The sequence below is a fragment of the Gallus gallus genome, chromosome 14 (genome assembly GCF_016699485.2).
Source record: "Gallus gallus isolate bGalGal1 chromosome 14, bGalGal1.mat.broiler.GRCg7b, whole genome shotgun sequence".
NCBI lineage: Eukaryota > Metazoa > Chordata > Aves > Galliformes > Phasianidae > Gallus > Gallus gallus.
The window spans coordinates 171,331-197,168 of NC_052545.1; the positions used below are offsets into that span (position 1 = coordinate 171,331).

Genomic DNA, 25,838 nt, shown 5'->3' on the forward strand with positions numbered 1-25,838 from the left:
TGGTGTCTGACATAGAGGAGTATATGAAGGGAGGGTGTGGAGTGGAATTCCTCCATATGAGAGAAAATTGCGCTCACTGACATTCATGGGTGTGTGTGAATGTTTACGTTCTCCATACAGTGGATGTGAGCACAGTGAGGCAGTGGGTGGTGCGTTTCAACAGTGGTGATGGTGACATGAAAGGAAAGCAATATTCCAGACAGCCATGTACAGCTGCCACACCATGAAATGAAGAGTGTCTGTATTTGCTCATCTGTGTGAATCAGATACTGGTAGTGACTGTTGAAAAATAATGTTTTGAGAATTTGCTCTATCAGTGTTATTGTGCTCTTTGGATCTGTTGTAGTTTCCACTGAAATAAATAGGAGGCATTACTTTCTGAGCGACCACTGTAGATAAAACAAGAGCTTACTGCAGTGTTTTTGTTTTCTTTTTCTGCAGAGCCAGTGTTTTGGTACTATGTGAAAGAAGTTCTGAATAAACATGAACTGCAGCGCTTTTACTCTTTGAAGACAATTACTACAGATATTGGCAGAGGTCGGGCTTGGTTGCGCTGTGCATTGAATGAACATTCCCTAGAAAGATATGTTCATATGCTACTTGCAGATAAGAATCGGCTTAGGTACTGTATTTGATGTCATTGTAATGTGGGAAATGTGCATGTATTGACAAATAAAATATTGAGACTGAAAAGTCAACAAAATCCCAACAGAAAAACTCCACAAGAAATATAACTGTAATAATATATCATATTATTTCTATTCTAGTTATCCCACTTAACAAAATAAACACATGCGAGGTTCATTTTTGAAATTTTGAGTCACTGAGATAGTGGCTTGTGCCCTATTCAGCGTGTGACCTGAAACTGACTTCATTATTACATGTGAGAATATACACTTATATCCTCATATTCATTTCCATCTGCTTTCCTGAATCTCTTCCCTACTCTTTGAACTGTTATTCTCTCTGATACCTTAATACCATTATGAAAGGACTTTGAATGCCTCTCCCTCTAATAAAATCACATAATATTTCAGCCTTGATTTTGTTAATTCAGTAGTAGTTGCCTGTAGCCTACTTGGAGGTGCTTACCCTGTAGATTAAAAGCTCTGCCAGTAAAGCAATAGGTAGCTACTTCTGCAGATTACTTGGAAATATTTTTCTTTCTGTTACAGAATTACTACATGAATAATCTATTCTATACTGTGAAAACCTAAGATACTTAGGATGTACAAAATACACCTATGCTCATTCTTGCCTGAGTCTTACCTTTTTTGTTATACATATTACAATCCTTTTCTTTTTGGAAATCTGTGGCATTTACTATTCTAATTGTTGAGCTTGAGCTACCCAGTGAGTTCAGCAGAAAAGCTCTATTTCCATTTGCGTCAACTAATGAATATACTTTCAGAACTGATCTCTTTAGTACCTTTCAGTCTATTTCAGCCTTCTGTAGCTTTCTTGCAAGACAGATTTTGAAATGAAGTCAAAGAGAGACAAAACAAGATTGACAACAAAAATCTGAAAACTGTTGTAAGAGAGATTTGTGATTTGGATTACTTGGTCACTTAGTACTCTCATGCTTGAAGCAGTGTATATGCTGTAGCAAGACTGTCAGCACTCTGAGCATTGTACATGAACCCTTGTATCCAAAAAGGCTTATTGTAGAATATTTAAGATATGTTATTTGAATTCAAGTGGAATTTCCAGAATCAGTTTACATCCTAAACTCTTAGCTGTTTTGAAAACTTAAGTGAATCTATTGTATTTAATGTAGGTTGAGGTCTTTCTTGCTGTATGTTTTTCTAAAATCTGAATGCTGACAGCTAAAATACAGCATCCTGCTACTAAAAAGAACTGAATTTAGAACAACTAACATTTTGTTCTCTTTGAAGTTTCTTTTCCTTGCATCCAAATTCCTGGTTGACCCAAACAATTTAGGGTAATTGACGTGGTTTTGGGTGTTGAAACAGCTTGTCAAAGTTGATAAGATATTTAGATTGTGTTCATGCATTCTCATGCTTTGTAAATGCCTGGTGACCATAAAGTCAGCTGTAATTATTTTAAAACTTATATATGTGGCATTGACAGCAATATTGGCAGCAGTAGGTATTGACAAACAATTGTGACTACTGTTGTAGCATGAACCTACTTGCTCTAAGTGTATTTTTTTCCCCAATAAAGAAGATGTGGAGCTACAAACACAGATAAAATATAATTTCAGTGATTCTCATATTTTTCACCTAAAGAAATGCATGTGTATTTACTGTTTTAAGATGTCTCATGTGACTGTTTAGATAGTCTAGATATTTCATAAGTTCGGGGAGTTACTGTGATGTACATTTGATTTGTTGGTGTACTCATACATATTTTTTAGAGTTTTAAAAGTGGAATGTATTGTAAGTGTTCAACTTAATATTCTTCGCTATTTCTTTTCATATCATAGTGTATTCTATGAAGACTGGTCTTTTATGATGGATGAAGAACGTTCTAGTATGATCCCTACAATGGCAGCAGGTAACACCTCTCTTATATACTACTATTTTGGGAAAACTGTTTCATTTTGAGACGTCATTTCTGTTTCAGTTGTAAGGATTTTCTCTGTTACCTTCTGTGGAGAATGTGCATCAGATACACATTCAGGGTAAACAGTAAAGGTATTATGCCAGTTTATGCTACGAATTGTCAAAATACTGGATCTAGCTTTTCTATAAGTTCCAAAGTGTTTCAGATGGATTTTCTGACCCTTTGCTAGTAAGGATAATTTTTTTCCTCCCCTAGAAGTATCTTGATTTGAAGAAAAAATGGGTTGCTCTTGACCTGAAAAGAATAATAATGGTAGGCTATTTTTAGTCAGACCCAGAATGCAGATAAATGTGCTGGAAGAATAAGACCTGGCAACATATAGCTTGATTTTCTGTAGTTAGGTCTCAGAAGTGGCATACTGTTACTGTGTACATCCTTTTCCTGAGATTCATTATCACATGCTTCCCTATGCAAGATAGAATTCACAGGTTTTTATTCGTGGAGTATAGGATCCAACAAATTTTAAGATGCGGTGAGGGAGATTTAAAAGATTGTAGATAAACCAGTTCAGCTGTGTATTACATTCTTGAAAATTACTGTGAACTGTATAAGTAAAGATAAATTCAGAACTTGAAAAAGCTTGAATAGTATCTTAGAAAAAGTGAGTGATATGTGAAAGAGAAAGAATTCATACACAGAACGGTAGGAAAAATTTGGGGAAAAATGCTTTACCTGTCAGTGTTGTTATATACCTAGGTTCTATTTCTGTAACTTTTCTGTGAAGTGGGGTTTTGGTCTTACATTTTTCCCTTCTTTTGTCTGAAGGTCTGAACTCCATTCTCTTTGCAATCAACATTGATAATAGAGATCTAAATGGACAGAGCAAATGCGCACCCACAGTGTCTGATCTGTTAAAGGAATCAACGCAAAATGTAACCTCATTATTGAAAGAATCCACTCAGGGCGTTAGCAGTCTTCTTAGAGAGATAACTGCATCCTCTGCTGTCTCCATTCTCATAAAACCTGATCAGGACTCTGACCCGCTTCCTGTTCTCTCAAAGAATGTAAATGCTGGTAAGCATTTTTGCAACAACGATGTCATTCAAAAAGTTACATTAATGAGTGTTTAACTTTTTTTTCAACTCAGTTTAATATACTGTTACAGAAAAATGACCTAAAAAATGTGTGTGCTGTGCATACAAAACAGTTGAATGTGAAATGTTAAGTGTGGTTGGCTCTTTTTTATTTCTCTTTTGAAACTGCTGGTGTGGATAATGGAAAGTTAATATTTATTTTATCTTCCTTTTATCAATGCAAGAGGGAAGCTAGACTATCTTGTTGGTGCTGTAATTGTGACCTGAATTTCAACCTCTTGTAAGATTATGCCTTGCAGTGTCTGGTGTAACAATTTTTCATTTTTAGTATGATTACTTTTGGCACTTCATTAGCCATCTAAACTGTTGTTATAAACCAGATAAAAATAAAAATGAGCTTGTAGTCTTCAAGCAGCACCTAAGTCTGAACTTCTATATGAGACAGGTAATTACTGCAAATGAAAAATTACTCATAGCTCTTTTTGGACTTTGAATGTGTTAGTGTTGTAACCACTTTGCAGGGTACCCATCACTGTCAAGGACCCAATATTTTAATCCCTTGTAATTTAAAATTAATCAATTAAAATGTGATATTTATTATACATTAGAGTCTTCAACAGGGTCTGTAGACTCTTTAGCAGTATCTATGGTGATAGAACAATGGGAAATGGCTTGAACCTTAAAGAGGGTAGATTTAGGTTGGATAAAAAAAGGTGTTTTACAGTGGGAGTGGTGGGGAACAGGTTGCCCAGTGTTGTGGTTGATGCTCCATTCCTGGAGACTTTCAAGGTGAGGTTGGATCAGGCCCTGGGCAGCCTTATCTAACTGTGCATGTCCCTGTTTATTGCAGGGGAGTTGGACTAAGATGACCTCTAAAAGTCTCTTAAAACTCTAAGGATTCTATGATTGTCAGTTCCAAAAGTAACAAAGGAATAATTTATCATCTTTATCATCATTATTTCCCAGGAATATTTCATGGTTTTTTTTTTTCCTGTTGTATAGACATAATCTGAAATATACACTTATTATAATCCATAGGAGTAGGTGCCTGAAAGGCTTTTTCTCTTGAATTTCATTTTGTTGTTTGTTGAACTATTTTTTCCACTTCCAATTGAATACTATTATAAATGCACCTCAAAAATAATTTCTAAAATTTGAGTTACATTAAGTATGTAAAGCTAAGTTGATAGATTTAAAGACTAATGTGTATGGAAAGGTAATGAAATGCCTCATTAAATGGATTCTTTTTTTTTAATAAACTCATTCAGTACATGAGTTCTGTTAATGTAATACATCCTTTTTCTCTTGTTTTTCTTTTTTAAAATATGTAAACTTTTATGTTGCTAATAGAATTGAAATATAAGAAAGATCGAAAAAAGAAGAAGAAGGTGGCAAATATAATCTCATTTGATGAAGAAAATGATGAACTAAATGTGGCGGATGCCACAAGGATGCCTGTTGCAGGACAGAGTTCAGAGGAGAATTTAGATAGATCTTCAGTTTTTATACTACCCTCATCTGAAACCAGTCATGGAAAAAATTTGAATGGGAATGAAAGTAACCACTCATGGAAAAGTAATTCTGTTTCCTTGAATGGGGAGTATGAATACCAGAAACTAGATGTGAAGAGTATTGATGATGAAGATGCAGATGAAGATGATCTATGTGGAAAAACATTAGGAAATAAAGACACAGAAGTTGAAACTGAATCTTCTGAAAAGTAAGTAACTTTACTGAAGAGACCAGTAGTAAATTTTTCTTTTTTCTTCTTTCATAGGCACTGGCAAATTTGTGTAACTAACAAAAATCCTGGTAGACTTTTTATTTGTTTTTTGTTTAAATAATTTGGACTGGTTTGGGGATATTTTGTATCTATGTTTCACCTAAAATCAGAATCTTGATATTTTGGATCTGTTCTCCATGAGGTTCTCAGTTTACAAAATTTTTGCAAAGCTGCAATTCTGACTTATTTGACATTTACTTATTCTTAGTGTGATACCAGCTTTAGTTTGGCTTCACCCATATATTTTAAGCAGAGCCTGCTAGTATCAGAGAAATGTTAACCAAGACAAAATCGTAAAACTGATAGTTTGGAATGGTACAATCTTTGAATCATAGAATTACAGAATAGTTTGGGTTGGGAGGGACCGTAAAATCATTGAGCTCTGCCTCCCTGCCATGGGCAGGAGCCCCTGCCACTGGGCCTCAGCAGTGGGCCTCAGCAGTTGCAGTGCCTCATCATCGTAATGGAAAAGACTTTTATTCCTAATGTCTCATCTAAAACTACCCTCTTTTAGTTTAAAAACTGTTACTTTTTGTTCTGTCACTACTCCCTGATGAAGAATCCCTCCTCATCTTTTCTGTAAGCCCACTCTGAGTACTGGAAGGCTGCTATAAGGAAATTCTGTACGTCTTCTGTGAATTTATGTACATCTGAACCAAGGAGTTGACAGGGAGATTGAAATAAAGGTTTTTCATGCAGTCATATCTCTGAAAGAAATATGAGCATTGTGGAAATCTTTTACTATATAATTTTTATTTTTGTTTTTCTGTATAGGCCTCCTGAAATAGTCACATGCAATTCTCAGATATGCAGTTGGACTCCTCTGCAAGTCCTGAATTATGACTCAGATGTTCTGTTTCCTGTCAGTGCTGTTGACTCTTACTCCCAAACTGGTAAGTATTTTAATTGTATGTAATACCAACAAGCTTTGTAATGAAATTTTTAACATGCAGCAGTGGTAAAGAAGCATGGCATTGTACAAACTGGACAAGATGTTCAAATATTTTTTTTCTAGATAGGAGTCAAAGTTCTTCATTTCAGTAGTCTTATACGTAGCTCTTATCTAAGCTGGTTAGTTGATTTATCCATGTGAAAATAGACCAGAGATCTGTTGTGATTAAGCTGTAGTCTTGTATATGTGGTGTTTGGCTAATTATTTGAATGGTTAAATAGGAATTATCGTTACCCAATTGCTAGATGTCACTATGCTGGAAGAAGCTACAAGTTTGTTTGGTAACTTCAATTTGACTGTGAAGATGAACTGTGAAGAGAAACTACTAAATATTGAATGCAATTCAATAGAAGTTGTTGTTTCTGTATATACAGGATGAGGAGTGATTGGCTAGGAAATACTTATTTGGAAAAAGATATTGGAGTTATAGTCGGTTACAAGTCCATAATTAATTAACAGTGTTGTGCTTCTACACTGAAAGCACATTTCATGCTGAGATGCTTAAATGAAAGATTCACTTAAAAAAGTTAATGTTCTGGTGTGGCCTCTGCACTTTTGGGTACTGCACTTAAAGAGTGGTGTGGGCCATATCTTGAAGACCAGATCTTGAAGAAAGCAATGAGAATGGTAGAGGTATGGAAAACAGCACTTGCTACATTTCAGTATCTGTTCTGGTGTCAAAAAACCAAAAAACTTCCTCAGAAATGTGTGGAGTTGATACCTGCCAGCTGTTTATAAAGTGTTGCCTTCTATATAACTTTGAGTATGCATTATCCTTTCAGAGACCAATAATAACATCACAGTGGCATTCAGATAATCTATTTTAATGGTAAAATATTGAATGCATCGTTTGTTCTGAGAGTTTAAAAAGTCCGTTAACTGAATGGCTGTGAGAAAGTGTGACTTTTCTTCTGTACCTTATGAGATAAAAATAACACGATTCATAAAATAATGCTATACTGCCCTCTGCTGTATTCTAGTACTTGTACCTCCTAAGAGATGCCAGAGGTTCAGAAAAAAAAAAAATAGAAAGTATCTTTCATTTTTTTTCTAGTTTTCCCACATTTTCCATTTATGAAGGAGTGGATTTAGAAAACATACAGTTTGTGCCATGGTTATGAGCCTGTTATCTTAAATAACTTTTTGCAGAAACTTACAAGCCAAGTGTGTATGTTTATAAATGTTCTCTTACTAGAACAGCTTGAAATCTGGAATATAAGTCAGTATTTTCTCTTGTACTGGGAGGAGCAGGGGAAATGGGATTCTGCAGTTGAACTGCAGAAGTTTGTAGTAGACAGCTGGATTTCACAATACAAGCAGGGAATCAGAAACTAGAGCTAACGATATATGTAGCTGAAATCGGAGTCAGGAAACCTGATCTATTGAAAGATAGATATTCCTGCCCTGTCAGGGGAGTTAGACTAGATGATCTTTAAAACTCCCTTCCACCCCCAGCCTTTCTATAATTCTATGTTCAGAAACGATGTCTTTGACTGTTAGAATTCATTAACATTGCTTTGTCTTGGAACTGTTTAAAGACAGTGCTTAAGATCCAATCGGATCTGTTTTAGTACTTCTTTATACAGATCTTTTCAGTTCTCCTTCTTCCCTCTTTGGCTTCCCGATAAATTGTGTGATCCAGCACACAAACCATAACAATGTGGCATTGGGCTGGTGGATGAAATCATTTTCATCTGCTATAACAAACAGCATCACAAATTTTACTATCTGGTTTCTTAGTTTCATCTTCCAGTGCTGTCAGTGGGCCCTTCTAAACAGCACTGGAATGATGGAGCATTTGTGTAGTCTTCACTAGAGGATCCATCATACAAATATATTTAGCGAGCTCCTGCAATACATATTGTTTAAACCATTATTTTGCTACATAGATCTTACACAGATAAATAATGAGATGTAATCTATTTCAAATATATAACATATAGTTATTAATATGAGTTTTCACAGTCTGCTGTTATGCTTCAGGGATGTGTCAGGACATATTATATTTCCACATACTTAGAGATGAGAGAGCCTGAGTCAAAAATCAGTTTCCTGGAAGGAAAATGGAATATATAGTTAAGAACTGAGCTTCGGTAAACTTCACAGCTTAAAAAAAACAGAAAGCAAGTTCTCCATAGTCATCCTGTCATAAGTCTTATTTCCCATCAATTTTTTTTGTCCAGACTTCCTGCTTTTTAAATTGTATGCTGATATTATTAGCTTGTGATTTCAGATTGTTGTGTGGTATCTTTGTAACCCTTACACATTGAGGTGCAGAATATATATATTCATATATTCTGCATAGGAATATATATATATGTGTGTGTGTGTGTATGTGCGTATATATACATAATAAATTAAATAATATAAAATAATTCATAATTAATGCTAAATAATATGATATTAAAATAATATTAAAATTAATAAAACATTAAAATAAATAATAATTAGTATTGAATTTTATATATATGTGTGTGTGTGTGCGTATATATGTGTGTGTGTGTGTATATATATATATATATATATATACATTCCCAGGAGGAGGAGGAGGATGTTTGTTTCCTTTACCTACCATCATGGCAGGCCCAGTGATGTGCATGTTTTGATACTGAAAGTTGTGGATCTGTGGACAGATGTGTATTATCCACTTTTTTTCTGAGAAATACCCGATATACCTGATTTCTGATATTTGGTTCATAGGTGTGTGTATCAAATGTCAAAAAAAAAAAAAAAGAAAAAAAAGAAAAAAGAGAAAGAGAGAGAAACGTCTAAGAAAAGCCATGATGCTCTGTTGGGAATGTATAAAAGAATGGCACCTCTGCAAGGTTTCAGATACGGGGGACTAACTACAAATTCCATTCCTGCAAGTCACAGAACAGATTTGTAATGAGTATCATTTGTCAGATGTTAATTAAACTCCTGGGACTTGTAAAAATAACTTCAAAAAAAATTTCTTCATAACTTTTACAGCATTGTTATCTGTGTTAAATGTCAACATCTATACTATAATAAGTAGTTTTGCTATAGGAAAACTTTCCTGAACTGGTGATTGTGTTACAATCCTACCTGCGTTTGGGGTGAATGTGCAGAAGCTAGATTTGGAGAAAGCTTTTAAGCACTTAAAATTCTTAAGTAAAGGTAAGTATATCTGAATAAAACTATAACTATTTTCTTTCTGGTTTTGTTTTTATTTTTAAAATACTGTTAATTTAAGAAAGCTTATGTATGCATTCTGCTTTAGATAAATTGGAGAATGGAGGGGGACATGAAAATGATGCAGTAGAACTATTTCCAAGAAGATCTGATATTTCCTACAGGTACGTGTCAAATATGTCTTGTTAGGGAAAAAAAAAAAAAAAACACAAAAAAAACCCACAACACCTGCAACCTATAGATAGCTGCCAGCTTACTATGGTTGTCTAACAAATAGCCATTCAGCACTGGAAAACAAACTGTTTATTAGGTTATTCTTGGAAATGTTTGGAAGAACAAAACAAGTTTTATGTTGTTTGTGTATTTTAACCATGCTTTCTGTGACTTCTTGGCTTGAGCCTTTTTTTGTCTGTGCTCTTAAATCAGACAAAACAGATATCTTAAATGATAATTGAACATAAGGTGGTTGAATGTGTGTTGTTTTCTGGCATGATTATTTGTTTTGAATAGTTGATGATAATTCTAGTTTCTTTTTTCTCAAGTTTTGAATTCAAGATTTTATTTACACTTGTTGATGACATTGTACTTTTATAACTAGAGTGGAAGTCAGTCCTCCTGCTCAAGTGAATACTTTAAACAGTATGTTGCCTTCAGCCACTGTGCCCGAATCCATGACAGTTAGTAAGTACTTCCTTGATGGATCTAGATAAATGGAATTAATTTTTTAAGTCCTTTAATTCTTCATTTCTGTTTTTATTTCAGTAACGTCTGTTTGTAAGAGGGTACATTTCTTATATGCTGGCCACAATGGCTGCTCTAAAATAGTTCTGAATTGGCAATACAAGGTTCATTGCAGTTGCATATATTAGCCTCTCTTTCCACAGAACTGCTATAAATACCCTTATACTTGTTCTGGGTTGTTAAGAGAACAGTAATGATTTGATTAGTATCTTTAAACTTTTGCAAGTTGAGAAAGTGCTAATGGTTGTTTCTGATATGATCTTATTTGGTGTGCTTTTTTAAGGCCTAATGGGGCAAAAAAAACCAAATCCAGAGCTCCTTCTGCACTCAGTATATGGTTTTAGTATGGAAAATCTGCTCCAAACATAAACGTGTGCTTTCATAAATGGAAATTTTATTTATGATTGAGGTCTTGTTTTCAGTAGTGTTAAGAATTGAGCTCGATGAGATAAGTAGCCTTTGCTGTAAGAAAGAGACCTGTAGAAGTACTGACTGTCTGTTTACCCCATCTTTAAACCTTCACATAAGAACTAATTCTTCATTCTGCAAGCTTAAACTGTCCCACTGTCTAAATACACAAGCAAGTAGTTTTATTTTTCTCTCTCTGTACAGAAAGTTTTGTAACTGAACTGGTGGATATGGCTTTGCTCCTGAAGCTCTGGCTTATGTGCATGTTTTTTTTAACTATGTCCAAATTTTAAATGATAACGTTTAGGAATACAGAAGTGATGTAGGCAACATTCATTTGTGAAATTGATTTAAAAATAATCAAAATGAATGAACGCTATGATATTCTACTGCCATATTCTCATTTAATGTTGATATGCTGAAGGAGGTGGGCCATGCATTTCTATTGGATTTTTTCATGCTTTAGTATGGATCTGCTTTATTAAGCTTTAGAAAGCCAAAAAATCCTTTCTCGCAATGTGCTTTTTGAAGTGGGAATCTAGTTTGGGACTTTGAAGTCACATAGTTGAAGATGTAGATGGAATCATTGCTGATAGTTACTGTGAAGTTTGGTAAGCGGGTAAATGTGTATTTATGTTTGTTTTTATTTTTTGTTTTTGTTTATATTACAGTCTAATCCTTCTTTTCTTATTTGTGTTAGCTGCTTTTTTTTTTTTTCTTTTTTTCCCCCAGTAATAGAGTTTTAATGGGAAACTTCCTGCTTTTCTTGCACTTCATTGGTTTATTGTTTCATAGATACCAGCAGGGGCCGCAATCTCTTTTCAGTTGTTCAGATAGTGCATATGTGTAATTAAGCCAACCATCAAATAGAAAATAAATTCTGAGATTTTCAATTCTTGATATTTAGCAATTTCTAAACTAAATGAACCATAGTATCATAAGAAGCATAGATGTAAACATTAAGTTTTTATTCGAGACGAGGTTTTGAGGGAACAAGCAGGAGAAAGATGTCAATCTGTGAAGCCAGTAGAACTATTTGTAAATAATCTAATTATTATTATAATAAAAATTCAACTACCTGTTCTTACAATTTAATATCTTTGTAAAAGCTGTTTCCAAATATGTTGAACAAAAATACTTTTTTCAAGTGTGTTGTTACTGGTTGTAGATTTACCGTACAGGAACAATTCAGTGCTATGACATATCCAGACACTGAAGTTCTTTTTCTGTATTGCAGTTAGTGGAAGACTTATTAAATGGTGAAGCTTATAGCCTGGTTGCATAGAGATTAATTCTAACGCAATAAGGAAAAATGGAATGCAATAGTGCAGTGAAAAAAGCTCTGAGGTCCCCAGCAACTATGGGTTTTTGTAGTTCTTAATTCTGAAGACAAAGCATGAAATGAGTTGGTTTTTTATTTCTTCTTTTCCTGCTTCCTTTCAGATATGCTTGTATAGGACTAGCCTTTTTTCAGTCCTTTTGATATGCAGGAAAAAAAAACCAACACAACAAAACAGATGTCATGAGAAACTGTGTATCTATTCAGGTGTTTGCTGGAAGCCATTCAAATCTTTGAAGGGCTGCTCTTTTTTATGGATTTGAACAAGATCTGAAAGTCAAAATCTCATTTAGGTTAGATGATTAATAATAGTTTTTTTCCTGTAGATTTATAGGTATTAGTAATAGTACAGCTGTACAGTTAGATTGTAAAACCTTTATGATAGCATGGCTTTGAGGTGACACTTTTCTTTACAGTACAGAAAAGCTACTCTGGTATCAACATTAAACATAACTCAAATGAATGCAAGTGAAATACCAACTTGTGTACAGAAAGATGATGTTTAAGTTATCCCCACACTGAACAGAAGATCTCCCTTGAAATAGTAGTGCAGCTGTAGATGCTATTTCTTACAAGTTCAAAGAAATTGTCTCATTTTTTTTTTGTCTTGATATTAGGAGGTAAATTATTTTTGAAGTTATTTATAGGAAATAAGGTTTCTTTAATAGGAAATAAGATTCAGAAATTCTGTAATCTTTAAAACAGTAGACTGAGCTTGAGAAGAAATGCCATGAGAAAGCAATGACATCATCTCTACTTTGGTCTCATTGTAATACTTGTATGACTGTGTCAGGTTTTGTAGCAAAGCAAGCAAGCAACAATGTATTTCATTAATACAGTGAAAAGGTGCTGCATTATATCTTAAAATGCCTCGTGGCTGTGATTAAAACAGCCTCAACTATAGACAAACCTGTGTTTATATTAAAACCAAATAGAGTTTGATTTGATCAGTACTTCTGATTCTGTATTAAATAATACAGTTTTTCAAAAGGTTGCTCAAATTAGTGATGAGATCAAGAGAATTGTTAGGTGCTTTGTTGAATAGCAGGTGACTTTGACATCATCATAAGTGTGTTGCTGAAATAGCACCACCACATACATGACTGTTAGATCTTAAATGAGCAAAAATGTACGCTAATTTGTCCTGTTCCCCTTTTCCCTTCTCTTTTTCATTTTTAGATGAACTTCGTCAAGCTATTGTGGCCATGATGAATAGGAAGGATGAACTGGAAGAACAGAATAGGTAATTTTCTTCTTTCAGTCAGGAGGTGCTGTATAATTTCAAATACGTGTTGTCATTCAGTTTCTCTAATATGAGATGTCCTTTATATAAAGCTGTGTGTAATCTATCATCTTTATGATGTAATTATTATTTTTATTTGAAAGGTAAGCTTAGTACTTCAACATTCAACTGTTCAGTTTTTTTCCTTTGAATTCAAATCACATATAGGTAGGTGTCTTTGGGAGGTTTTGCCAGTTGTAAGTTTTTGAAATCAAAACTTATAGCCAAAAGAGTCTTATGATCTCATAAGACTTTCTGGATGAGTTAAAGTTTATATTTATGCAAGTATTAAAACTTGGTTTTTTTTTTTTTTTTTCCCCTTTTAGTACAGAAATTATATAGGACCACTGCATAATCAGCAAATATACAGAGTGGTGTGGTTAGGCCAGTATCCACAGATTGTACAGCTAGAAAGATTATCACGTTGAAAAGGGATAATTAGAAATAAATGAAAATGCTCACCCATGTCGTAGGCTTGCAAAAAAAAAAAACTCTAAGAGGAGCAATCTCCAGAAAGAGATCCTTCCCAAGTGGCAGCCAGCCCCTACGTGGGGTCTAGGGGAGCTACAGCCAGGCTCCAACCCTTCCAGTCACACAGCTGAATTGCCTTTACCTGTACTCCTGTGGCTCAGGTGATCAGAGGTTCAGACTGTGATTCAACAGTTCCCATACAACCACTAACAATGTTACATTGGAAGTGGCTTTCATGCACCAATGTCTGTATGTTCACTTGGGGCAAAATAATGATGTAAAAGTAAAAATAGTATGTGGTTCATTCAACATGCTCACAGACCTAATTTACTTAATATACTGAAATACATGGTTAAACAAATGAAAATAAAAATATATTGGAGATGTACTGTTGTTACTCTATAATAGGATTTTTGCAGTAATTTCGTTTTTAATAGATATTTTAATTAAATGTTGCCTTTAGGGTTGAGACTACTAACTGATAACATTTTGCTGCCTCTTCACCTCCTCGCTCCCATGATTGCAAACTACTGCTCTGTTCAACTTAGTGTGTTTTGTCTGAAGGACCGAGATGCTTTGAGTTTCACATCATGTTGACCCTTCTTAGCTCATCAAGGTTTTCACACAGAGGTGTATGACAGTGTCCTACCTGTCTCCTGCTGTGGCTAATAAATAAATTTCTTTTAGATTGTGTCTGGGAAGTAGGAGTTTTCAGTGGAGCACAGAAAACTGGTTATAAGTCATTTTCTATTATAGTAAATTTTTGTGTGTATGGTAGTACAGTAGATATTGTAACAGATTGTGTATGTTTATGAGGTTAATACAAATGTAATAATAAGCACTTACAACTGGTTTTGATTGGATACTTTTTCCTTGCAGCTTTTCATATCTTTCCATAATCAAACTGGATGATTTTTTTTACATTGAATAATGAAATTTTAGGGTGATGTTAATGGTATCATTCAAACAACCTACTCTGCAGTTCATAGACTATCCTCTAATTACTGTTTACAGTTTCCTAACAGATGCTGCTGCCATCTTCCAGGTCCCTTAGAAATCTGCTTGATGGTGAGATGGAGCATTCTGCAGCACTGAGGCAGGAAATGGACAATTGGAGAAGGAAGGTGGCAGAACAGGAAGAGCGACATGCCACGAAAGTCCAAGCCTTGGCACGGTGAGAAACATTAAAACAGTCACAAAAGTAATAGTAACAATTAGAAAGTAATTCCAAAGTAGGAATTAGACTAATAGTAAGAAATAAAAGCTGCAAAAATACTGGCTGGGTTGCGTAGTTGGGTAATGAGTCTAGCCAGCGCTGCTAAGGGATCTCGGAAGACAACAGGGGATAAAGTATCTGTGGTGTTTAATTGCGAGGCAAGAAGTTTCTAAGTACTCCTTAGAATTTTTATATTCCAGATAATTTGTACACTGTTGGGGCATCATTTAAGAAATACTGAAAAAGAGTAATAATACAAAACAACAATAACAACAACAGCAACTAACTCTAAAGACGTACATGATTTAGTCCAATCCTTTGCTTTTCATCATTAACAAAATAAACCAGAAACAATCAGTCCTCATTATCTAAAAAAAACCGAACAGTATATTTTTCTTTTATTTTTGTCCTATTAGCAAATTGATGTCATACAGGTAGGCAGATTAATCTTCTTGTTGTCTTCCTTAATTTACTGTTTCCCTTGATGCTTAATTTTGAAATCGGGTGTGAAAATGTCATAATTCTTTACATTATTTATGGCAAAAAGCATGACTTCCTATGATATTTTTCAACATTATAGTGTAATTTCTTAGGATGCTAATCATATATATATTTTTCACTTTGTTCAACCTTAATTGGCTTTGAAGTTAGATCAGCTCTTGGTGGAAGATCTGGAATTGAGGAAATGATGAAACATATATGCTTTGCTCAATATATGCTTCTAAATTATTGTAATTTTATTAGACAGTATTAAAAATCTTTGAAGCAGTACTTCAAACAAACAAACAAAGAGAAAAACCTTTCTTACTCTCTTCTAATCTTGAATACTTCCAAAAGATCCAATGAATAGTTCAGTTTCAAACTTCTAGCTAGTACAATGCATAAATTATCCTGAGAATGATTGCATTCTATTTGAGCAGTTTGGAAGAGCTCAATTTCTTTGAGGCCAGATGACTGGCAAAAAAAAATACAATCCAGAATGATCTTGAAAAATTGGAATTTGCAGAGTGATTTGCTGCTGCTGACATCCAGTTTTGCTTACGTTTCCTGTACACTTTCAACTGAAATGTTATTGCATATTTTAATCAAAATATTGTGTTAATGCATCAGACAGATTTAAAAGCCCATAAAGCGATGTCCATTTGCCTAAGTTTGTGTGTTTTCACTAGTCCTTTTTAGTATGGTTGAAATTTTGACACGGGAACAACTCCTCAAACAGTGTCTGAGGTGTTTGAGTTAGGAATAGATTACTAATAGATTAGGAATAGATTAGGAATAGAATAGATAGATGACATCTTAGGTAAACTGAATTTCTTCGAATCACAGATTTCCTGCAATAGGGCACACAGGTAGTTGTCTAGATGGGTCTTGAATATCTCCATACAAGTGGACCACAGAGCCTCTCTGGGAAACCTGTTCCAGTGTTTCATCACCCCTACCTTAAAGAAGTTCTTTTGCATGCTTTTATGGAACTGCCTAATTGTGGCTAATATATAAGCATGAAGGTGGTTAAAATGATTATTCTTTTGTTTTTGGAAGTTTTTAACAATGACATAATCTGTAACGCAGTGTGATATTTTATTTAATTTTGGATCTTGAATCTTAATTATATTGCACACAACAGCAACTTAAACGTATATATTGGGCCAACATATATAACAAGGTCCAGCAGATGTATTTGCATGTGCTTCTGAAGAGTTCTCTTTCTTAACTAAATTCCCATAAATAAAATGCACATCTTTGTGTGTAAGCTGTTTCCAGTTTTCTGTAGTCTGTGTGTTATCTGTCTAGAGTTTCATAGTTACTTACAGGTATGCCTGGAAAACAAATTTGCCTGGTGCTCTGTTGACATATTATTTAATGTGTAAGTGTTTTGTTTTGTTATCCTGATGACAAGCTAAGTAAAGCCCATTATCACAGCTGGTATATTTGTTTCCTCTGAAATGGTCTTCTATTTTCAGAAAATAGTAATCTTTTCTTATGCTGTTCTTTTTATCAACAGAGAAAATGAAGTGCTAAAAGTGCAACTTAAGAAGTATGTAGGAGCTGTCCAGATGCTCAGAAGAGAAGGTCAAGCAGTGGAAGGTAAGGATAAAGGAAAAAAAAAAAAAAAAAATCCATGCACAGGATTCTGCCATTGAGACAGAATTTATTGGAGGCATAATTAATAGCCAAATGATGGAAGTTGCTCCTGGACTTGTATACAAACATACAACGAAAGAATAGGCAATGAATAGCCATAGGTCTTCTTTATATGCATCTGCATTCCTTTTCTGATTGAACTTGGAATGAACCTCTGTACATAACCAGCTACCCAGTCCTGTGTGAGTCCAGATTGATAAGCAACACTTCAGCCACACATAAAAACCCTAGTGTGGCTAGGGAACATCCTATCCAGTATATCAGCCCTCCCCCTACTGAAAATACGAGCTGAAAAGAGGTCAATTCCATTTCTGTGAGCACTGTCCCTGGTATATCTCTGACTGGGCTATTTGTTGTTGTTTTGAACAGTTTTCATTTGACATCAGCCTTGATTGTAAAATAATTTTATGTGATGGCATACCATCAAATTACTGTTCAGTAGAAACCATCAGGATATCTTTGCTTTCCTTGCTGAAACTTCATCAAAGCAAATAGTATCATTTACGTAGAATCATAGAATTGCTCAGGTTGGAGAAGACCTTAAAGATCATCAACTTCAACTGCAACCTGACCATATTACCCTAACTCTTAATAGAACTCTGCTAAACCATGTCCCTGAGCACCTCATCAAAACAATTTTTAAGCACATTCAGGGATGGTGACTCAACCACCTCCCTGGGGACCTATTCCAGTGCTTAACAACCCTTTCAGTAAAGAAGATTTTCCTGATATCCAACCTAAACTTACCCTGGGGCACCTTGAGGCCATTTCCCCTTGTCCTGTCACCAGTAGTGAGAAGAGACCCCGCTCTCACTGTAATCACCTTTCAGATATTGGAAGAGAGCATTAAGGTCTCCCCTCAGCCTCTTCTTCCCCAGACTAAACAGCTCCAGTTCCTTCAGTCGCTCCTTGTAGGGCATATTCTCCTTCACGAGCCTTGTTTCCCTTCTTTGGATGTGCTCCAGCTCCTCCGTGTCTTTTCTGTATTAAGGTGCCCAATGACGGGGATCAGCAAGAGATAATTTTAAGATCTATTAATCTCTTCCAACCATGGTAGAGTTCTGTGTCCTAACAGTGAAAATAATGTATTTGGTATATTTTCCTTTGGAGGAAAACACTGATGTACATTTTTCTACTCACTATTACTGTTCATACATTTGTATGAATTGTGGTGGCAGAAAACAAGATTTTACTTGAATATATGGAAACATTTTTACAGCACCAGAATTAGATCTAGAAACTCAGTAAAAGGGTAACTCTGAAGCTTAATGAAGAAAGTGCCAGCATTAAGTATCTTATAATTACAGTTTCTCAGAGACAGCCAGCTATCCTGGAACTGCACATACTGTCTTGATTGTATGTATAGTTTGAGAATCTCTCGGTTTAATTTGGAAGTCCTTTCTCTTTTGGCAATGTTTCTGTCTCTCTTTTTTTTTTTTTTTTTTAAGTTCAGTGGTTTTCTTGAACTCTTAGGCCTTATGCTGTATTCAGCTTATTGGTGGACAACAGAAAGCATCTTTTACTTGTTTTCTTCTGCTTTAATCGCTCTTAAATTGACCCTTGTTCCTTAGTGAAGAAGTTGATTAACAGGACTATGTGAATATTTATGTAAAAAAAAAAAAATTCCGAACTAATAACAATAATGAAAGAACCCACGCTGTCTTTTAAAAAACTGCCATCTAAAAACAGCTTGATATTAAGACTGTTATTTGTGAATGCAAATTTGCTATACTCTCCTTCAAGAACAATATGTAGTAACTATTTTATCCATCATACTTACCTTGCAATATCTCATTGTAAGCATTAATTCATCAGCTATTACCTTTGATAATTAAGAATGTTTGCATTAGTAGAAAGTGCTATTTGTACTTTCCAATACATACATTAATGTATAACTTAAGACAAATTTTTGAATTCTAATTATAGTATAATTTAAAGTGACTAACACTTGTCTTGTTCTTAATTAGCTTATGTGTTTAAAGGATAACAGTATGTTTGCAAGATCTGTTTTATTGCTGTGTTCTTAGACTGGACAATCGGTAACAATAGGATGAGGAAACTTGATTTCTCTGCTTTTGTCATTTTAAGTTGTAACTCTTTTCTGTTTCTTATATATTCTTATATATATTCTTATATATTCTAATATATTCTTATATATTAACCCATATATTCATAGATTAAGTTTTTTGACTTTAGCCTTACAGGGAAGTGGTGTTCTATTTGTTTAAACTTAAAAAATACTCAGCCATCATCTTTTCTGGAGTGTTAGGAAATTGTCCTCATCAGGGATAATTAAATCATTTCATGCAGCTAATTTCAATACTGCATTATGTTATCATAATAAGTAGTTTCAATGATGATTCATCTTCTTCCAGGTGATATCAGAAGTCAAGTCTTCTTACATATATTGCAAAGTTTAGATTGCGATATGTTTGGAATTTCTGTGAAACTATTTTGAAAGGCTTAGAATAAATTGAGCTCCTACAATAATTCTTTTTTTTTTTTTAACTATAAATAGAGTATACATGCTTACTACAATAAATCAGATCAGATGCTATTGACGATAGCTTTTAGTAGTGTATGGAAACTATTGAGTTGTGGCCTGAACGACTGATTGATCACCTGGGAGAGGACCCAGTCAGCCCTGTAAGCACAGGTGAAGGCAATTCAGCTGTGTGACCAGAAGGGGTGGAGCCTGGATGCACCTCTCTTAGACCCCCTCCATTTAAGGGCTGACTGCCACCTAGGAAGGATCTCTGGTTGGAGATCTGTCCCTTGTGGAGTCCTTTCTGTGAGCCTAGATCTTTAGATTTGGTGAGTACCTTTACTTTTCCTTCGAGATACCATCTTATCCGCACTGGTCCTTTTGCTGTTACATTCCTGTATCACACTTCTACTGTGTTAATCTTTCCAATTGTAACAAATAGATTCCTGAAACTGAGTGGAAGTCAGCTTGTTTGCTTTTTTTAAAAATATGATTATAAATATAATGCCCAAGCTTTAGGACTGTGTCAAGTTGAGAAGAGCATACCAACTTTCAAAGTGAGTGAAAACTACTGTAGACTGAACAGGTTGATTACTGATATTTAAGTATTAACATAATTGTAATCTTGATTTCACAACCATCATCAGGATCTAGATGTCTACCACTTTTTAAACCTTCTGAGGTATAATAATCCTAAGTTCTGCTTATTTAAGGAGCTTTGTGTTCTCTTGTCTAAACAGACCCTTGAAGCTAATTGACTAATCTTAAGAAGCTTTCATAAAATGTGGGGGTGGGGTGGAAAGCCCTGAAGTGCTTTAATTGCATTTATGCTTTTTTTTTTTTTTTGGACCAATGGTTGTATATAGTTTTTTTTAATTTCAGGAAAAACCAGTTTTAAAATCAAATGTGATTTCTCAGAGTACTATGCTATTGCAAACTGTAGTTAGAAACTCGTAGCATATAGTACATTTTTTTTTCAAGTTTTTAAAACAAAAGTCACTGAAATGCTGTGGGTGTCTTGTCCTTCTTATGGGAACATGTGGACTTGTTAATAATGGTGGCACTTAATGCCACGTGGCATGTGAGGTCTACCTTGTAGTGCAGGTAGCATTGCCTAGAATTGCTCATGTTAAAGTGCTCATAGTGGTTTTGTATGAAAAGCATCCCCTGATAGTGTATGTTAAATCCTTATTTTTTATTGTTTTAGGTGCATGACTACTTTTTAAATGCTGTGAACAGAGTAGCCTATTAAGATTTTACCACACAGAGTTTAGTTACTACTTTCTTAAATGATGGCAAGAAGAATGGTAGTTCTTTACTGCAAGTAGTTTGTTTCTGAAGTTTGCTAGAGATAGAAGAAATATGAAGAGATCACTTTTCATCATTTAGTGGACTGATATAACAAAATCATGGAAAATCTGGGGGACAAAGAAATTTCAAATTAAAAATTATATATAATGTTGATATATATATTGTTATATATATCAACAAGGGCACGGAGTAAGTTGTCTACTAATATAAATTGGAAGCTGCAGAAAGCAGCTTGCAAATAATATTGTGTTTGCAAGAAAACAAGAAATAACATGGTTTGGAAAGTGCAGGCTAATGAAGGAACAAAATTAATCTTGAGTTATGCCATGCTATCTGGTGTATGTCTTTCTTCATCTATCAAAAGCTGTTCACGTTATCAGAGTTGTATTTTATGTGAGATCTTCTACTAAATGTAGTTATGTAAATTCATGCTCCATGAAGAGAAGTTGTGTTGGAGTTTGTGTAATTTGAAGGAGACTTACTTAGGCCTTCAAGTGATCTTGAATTATGTAAGTGGGAGCTAGGAACTGGAATAGAATAAACCAGTTTTCATTCACTGTGGTGAGAAGTAATGGGCTTAAATGGCAGGTGAAGCAGGTTTGATTAACTATCAAGAAAACCTTTTCTGAGAAGAATATTTGATTTTAAATAAATTGTGCACTGAAGCATGAAATCTTCTTTATTGAAGATTTCTAAGAATAAATTAGACAATTAACTGTGAGAAATAAAATAAACAGAGCAGATTCTGCTGTATGCAACAGGATGAAATGTTAGATAATAGGGCTGAGAAATGACATTTCAAACTTTATCTGTAGTTTCTATGATGTGTGAATAGTTCTGTGCAAGTAATATGAAATGATGTTTTGAAAGAATAATGAAAAAAAAAAAGCACGAACTTAGTTTAAAAAGGGTATTGCTAGGAGCTGGAGTCACAAAATAGCCAGATTGTTCTAGCTTTTTTTTTTTTTCCTGTGAAGATGAGAGCTTGTCTAAACAGTGCTTGCAAGAAAGCTCCCTGCAGCATTTCATTGTAGTACTTGTTTAATATTACATCCTATTTTGATACTTCAAGAACTGTGTCTTTTAGAACTGCTACTTAGAAACAGATTGTCTTCAATGTTTATGTAATTTAATGTTTTTAATTTGAGGTGTCTCTTTGTTTTAGTGTTGCCGAACGTTTGGAGCACTGATGGTGAACTTACCGTTTCAGAGCAAAAGCAAGTAGAAAACAATGAGGAACTAGCTAGCTCTTATGAAAGAAAATTGATTGAGGTAAAGTATGCTGCACAACTTTTGAAGGATAGTGATGATAACGTAGCATTTGAAGCTGTAAACATTTCTTTAGCTTTTTTTCCCCATTAGTCTAAAATAAAATTGTTATTTTTGCTCTAGGAATTAAAAGTTTAATTTTCAGACTTCTGTTGTTAAAAAGCAGGTTTATTCGTCCAACTTCAAAGCTAATGGAAAGCAATTCATGTGATTGGAAGACTTTTCTTAATAAAGATACACATTCATATTTTTAATTAAAATTGATTGGTATAAAAATGCCACATTGCTTACAATAAAAAAGGATCATACTTGTTTAATTGTTATCTTTCAGCATAACAATGATTTCATACGTCAATTTTGAACTAATTGTTTTACCGCATTAAGAAATACTGCTTCTATGAAGATTCTAATAAGCAAGTTCCTTAAGGTTATAATTGTTGGTGATAAAAATGGTCAGTCAGTAGGTTTCAGGCATTGTGTAAGCTACAGTACATTATTAACAAGCTTTATTGTATTATGAATTCAACTTAAAGATTCCTGAGGACATACTGAACTCTTTTTTTTTTGAACATTCTTAGTTTTCTGATTGGACTTTTTCTGATTGTGTATAATTTTTGTAAAGCTTTATAATGTAGCTTATGGAGTACTGTAGTATGGAAATGTTTGGTGGAAGCTACCAGTTCAGCTGATGTTATCATGTTAGAAAAAGTTCCTAATACAAGATTCTTTTTTGTAAAGTAACATAAAATTCATTAATTACTGAAAAAGTAAAAATAAAAAAAGAGGGATTGTGGATTCATCCTAAGTTTAAATAAAAATGACTTCCCAGTTGAAAGTAATGGAATTTCATACCCAAATATCCTATTAAATATTAAACATTTTTATAGAGATAAATCATAGAATGGTTTGTGTTGGGAGGGACCTTCTAAGTTTCATCTAGTTCCAACCCCCCTGCTTTGTCACGGACACCTCCCTCCAGACCAGCTTGCTCAAACTCCCATCCAGCCTGGCCTTGACTGCTGCCGAGGCAAGGGCATCCACATCTCTGGACAACCTGTTGCAGTGTCTCACCACCCTCACAGTAAAGAATTTTTCTAATATTTAGTCTAAATCTAATTTCTTCAAGTTCAAAGGCATTTGCCCTCATCCTGTTGCTACCTGCCCTTATAAAAAGTCCCTCCCCAGCTTTCCTGTAGGCCCCCTTCAGGCACTGGAAGGCTGCTGTAAGGTCTCCTCAGAGCCTTCTCTTCTCCAGGCTGAAGAGCCACAACTCTCTCAACCCCTCCTTGTGGAGGAGGTGCTCCAGCCCTCTGATCATCTTCGTGTCCCTCCTCTGGATGTGATCCAACAAGTCCGTGTCCTTCTTGTGTTAAGAGCCCCAGAAATGGATGCAGTACTCCAGGCTGTGTCTCATGAGAGCAGAAGGGCAGAATCACCTCCCTTGACCTGCTGGTCACACTTCTCTTGATGCAACCCAGGGTACATTTGTACTTCTGGGCTGCAAGCACGCATTGCCGGCTCATGTTGACTCTTGTATCAGTCAGCACCTGCAAATCCTTCTCCTCTGGGCTGCTTTCAAGCCGTTCTCTTCCCAGTTTGTATCTTGTGCTTGAGATGTGCTTGAGATTGCCCTGACCGAGATGCAGGACCTTGCACTTGGCCTTGTTGAACTGGATGAGGTTTGCATGGGCCCACCTCCTCAGCCTGTCCAGGGCCCTCTGGATAGCATCCCTTCCCTCTAGTGTATCAGCTGCACTTTGCAAATATTAATGTAAATCAGAGAGGAGCTTATGATATTGTTGATTATTCTTGCATTCTGTTAAATACTATATTACTTTGTATTAAATATTCTTAACCAGTCATTCCAATTCAAAGTGTCTGGTTAAGCTAGTTTGAAAAATAGTTTACCCAGAGTTATTGGAATTATTTTATTGCTTTATCTACATATTCAAAACCAGCTTGGAGGCTTTCCTGAGAAACCTACTGTGGGGAAACTTGATCTAGCAGGGAACTTGATGATTCCCCAGATGTCTCTTCCAACCCCTGCAATTCTGTTATTCTGTGATCTCAGCCTGGAAACCCAGAATCACAGAATGGCCTGAGTTGGAAGGGACATCAAGGATCATGAATCTCAAACCCCCCTGCCAGATAGGGCCACCAACCTCCCTGTTTACTAGACCAGGTTGCCCAGGGCCCCATCCAACCTGGCTTTGAACACCTCCAGGGACAGGGCATCCACAGTGGAGTGATCTCTCTCCTGAAGGAAAACTATGAACTCTAAAGACATTTGGCAAAACTCCAAGTCCCTGTTCTATTGCTGGAGTAGAGAATTGAGATTTATCCTATTCCACTCTGCTCCTATTAATGTTACTCTATAGCATCTGTACTCTCCTGGTTTTGATGGCTCTTTGAGATGTTGCAAGAGTTGCTGTAACCTGAAAATTATGTTTAACTGTATTGTTACTGTAGTCCACTACCAGGGCCAGCCTGTCACTGTTTTTTTTAACTTCTCCTATTAAGTGCAGCTTTTCTTGTTATGCCCTAGTAGTGCTCATCTGGCACTCCATCTATGATTCTGGCCCACATCAACATTTCATTTTTATGGTGAATATAGAAATTATTTACTTGGAAACTTCTAACGGTAGGATTGTCTGAATGGAGTCTTTTTTCTGTCTAGAAAATAATTCTACAAATTCTTTTTTGTCTCATTTGTTTTCTGTAAGGCTTACAAGCACGATTGGCCATTCAAGGCAAATCCCTTGCCAGGTATACTAGGTGTTGCTAGGTCATCTCTCAGAACTGAAGCTTTCATTCAACTTCACAGACTAGTAGTTCTGATAGGAGTAACTTTTTTTTTTTTCAATTTAGGAGGCATTTACCTCTGGATTATGTTTTTCAGGTGGCTGAAATGCATGGGGAATTGATTGAGTTTAATGAGAGGCTGCACCGTGCTCTAATGGCTAAAGAAACTCTTGTGTCCCATATGAGACAGGAGCTAATTGATTTGAGAGGGCCGGTAAGTGTTTGTTTATTAAATGGAGGAATATCATTCTTGACAGCTCAAAACTGTTACTCATGTTGAAGTAAAATCTGTATTAGCTTATCAGAAATAGCAGCTGGTGAAACATCAACCAAGAGCACTTTATTTGGTATTTTTGGTACTATTGTTCTTTTCAGTAATATTGAATGTAAGGCAGGTATATTCAGACAATAAAATTGCTTGAAGTATTCAAATATAAGGGTTTTAATTCTTAACTTTCTTTGGAAGGTTGAACAACTTTAAATAATTGGTAGGTTTCCAAATATGAGGTCTCCTATATCCATAAATCTACAGACATCAGCAATTGCTGTTCTGAAGTTTTGTAATGCACATAGAGGCAATGAAATTTTCAGTGTTATGCTCAGTCGTTTTTAAAAAAGCTAAAAAATATGATATTTCTATTGTTTCTTTAGTCATTATACTCACCTTCTTTCCCTCCCCTTAATTTTATCCCTTTCTTTGCGTCATGAGCTTAAATCTCTTACATGAGGGCTGATTTGAAGGTAATGCCTATGTTATTATGTTGGCCACACAACATAGGAGGCAGATGTTGATGAGATGGCAATAGAGGTTGAAACTTCCCATTTGCTGAGGACTTACCATATCAAAGTTTCTTACAAACTACA

The 25,838-nt window shown here is 35.1% G+C and overlaps 1 protein-coding gene across 34 annotated transcripts in view; it reads left to right on the forward strand.

The window, feature by feature from the left end:
- Positions 1-25,838, forward strand: part of SNX29 (sorting nexin 29) — a 91,849-nt gene that overhangs the window by 20,375 nt on the left and 45,636 nt on the right. For all 34 annotated transcript variants that reach the window (XR_006931494.1, XR_006931493.1, XR_006931496.1 and 31 more), the window contains 12 exons: positions 442-622; positions 2,447-2,517; positions 3,352-3,600; positions 4,971-5,340; positions 6,178-6,296; positions 9,597-9,672; positions 10,107-10,189; positions 13,176-13,239; positions 14,795-14,923; positions 16,968-17,050; positions 22,069-22,175; positions 25,072-25,188. Coding sequence is in view for 30 of the 34 variants with exons in the window: in XM_046900928.1 (XP_046756884.1) it covers positions 442-622; positions 2,447-2,517; positions 3,352-3,600; positions 4,971-5,340; positions 6,178-6,296; positions 9,597-9,672; positions 10,107-10,189; positions 13,176-13,239; positions 14,795-14,923; positions 16,968-17,050; positions 22,069-22,175; positions 25,072-25,188 (1,649 nt within the window). In the remaining 4 variants the exon portion in view is untranslated. The remainder of the gene's footprint in view (positions 1-441; positions 623-2,446; positions 2,518-3,351; positions 3,601-4,970; positions 5,341-6,177; positions 6,297-9,596; positions 9,673-10,106; positions 10,190-13,175; positions 13,240-14,794; positions 14,924-16,967; positions 17,051-22,068; positions 22,176-25,071; positions 25,189-25,838) is intronic.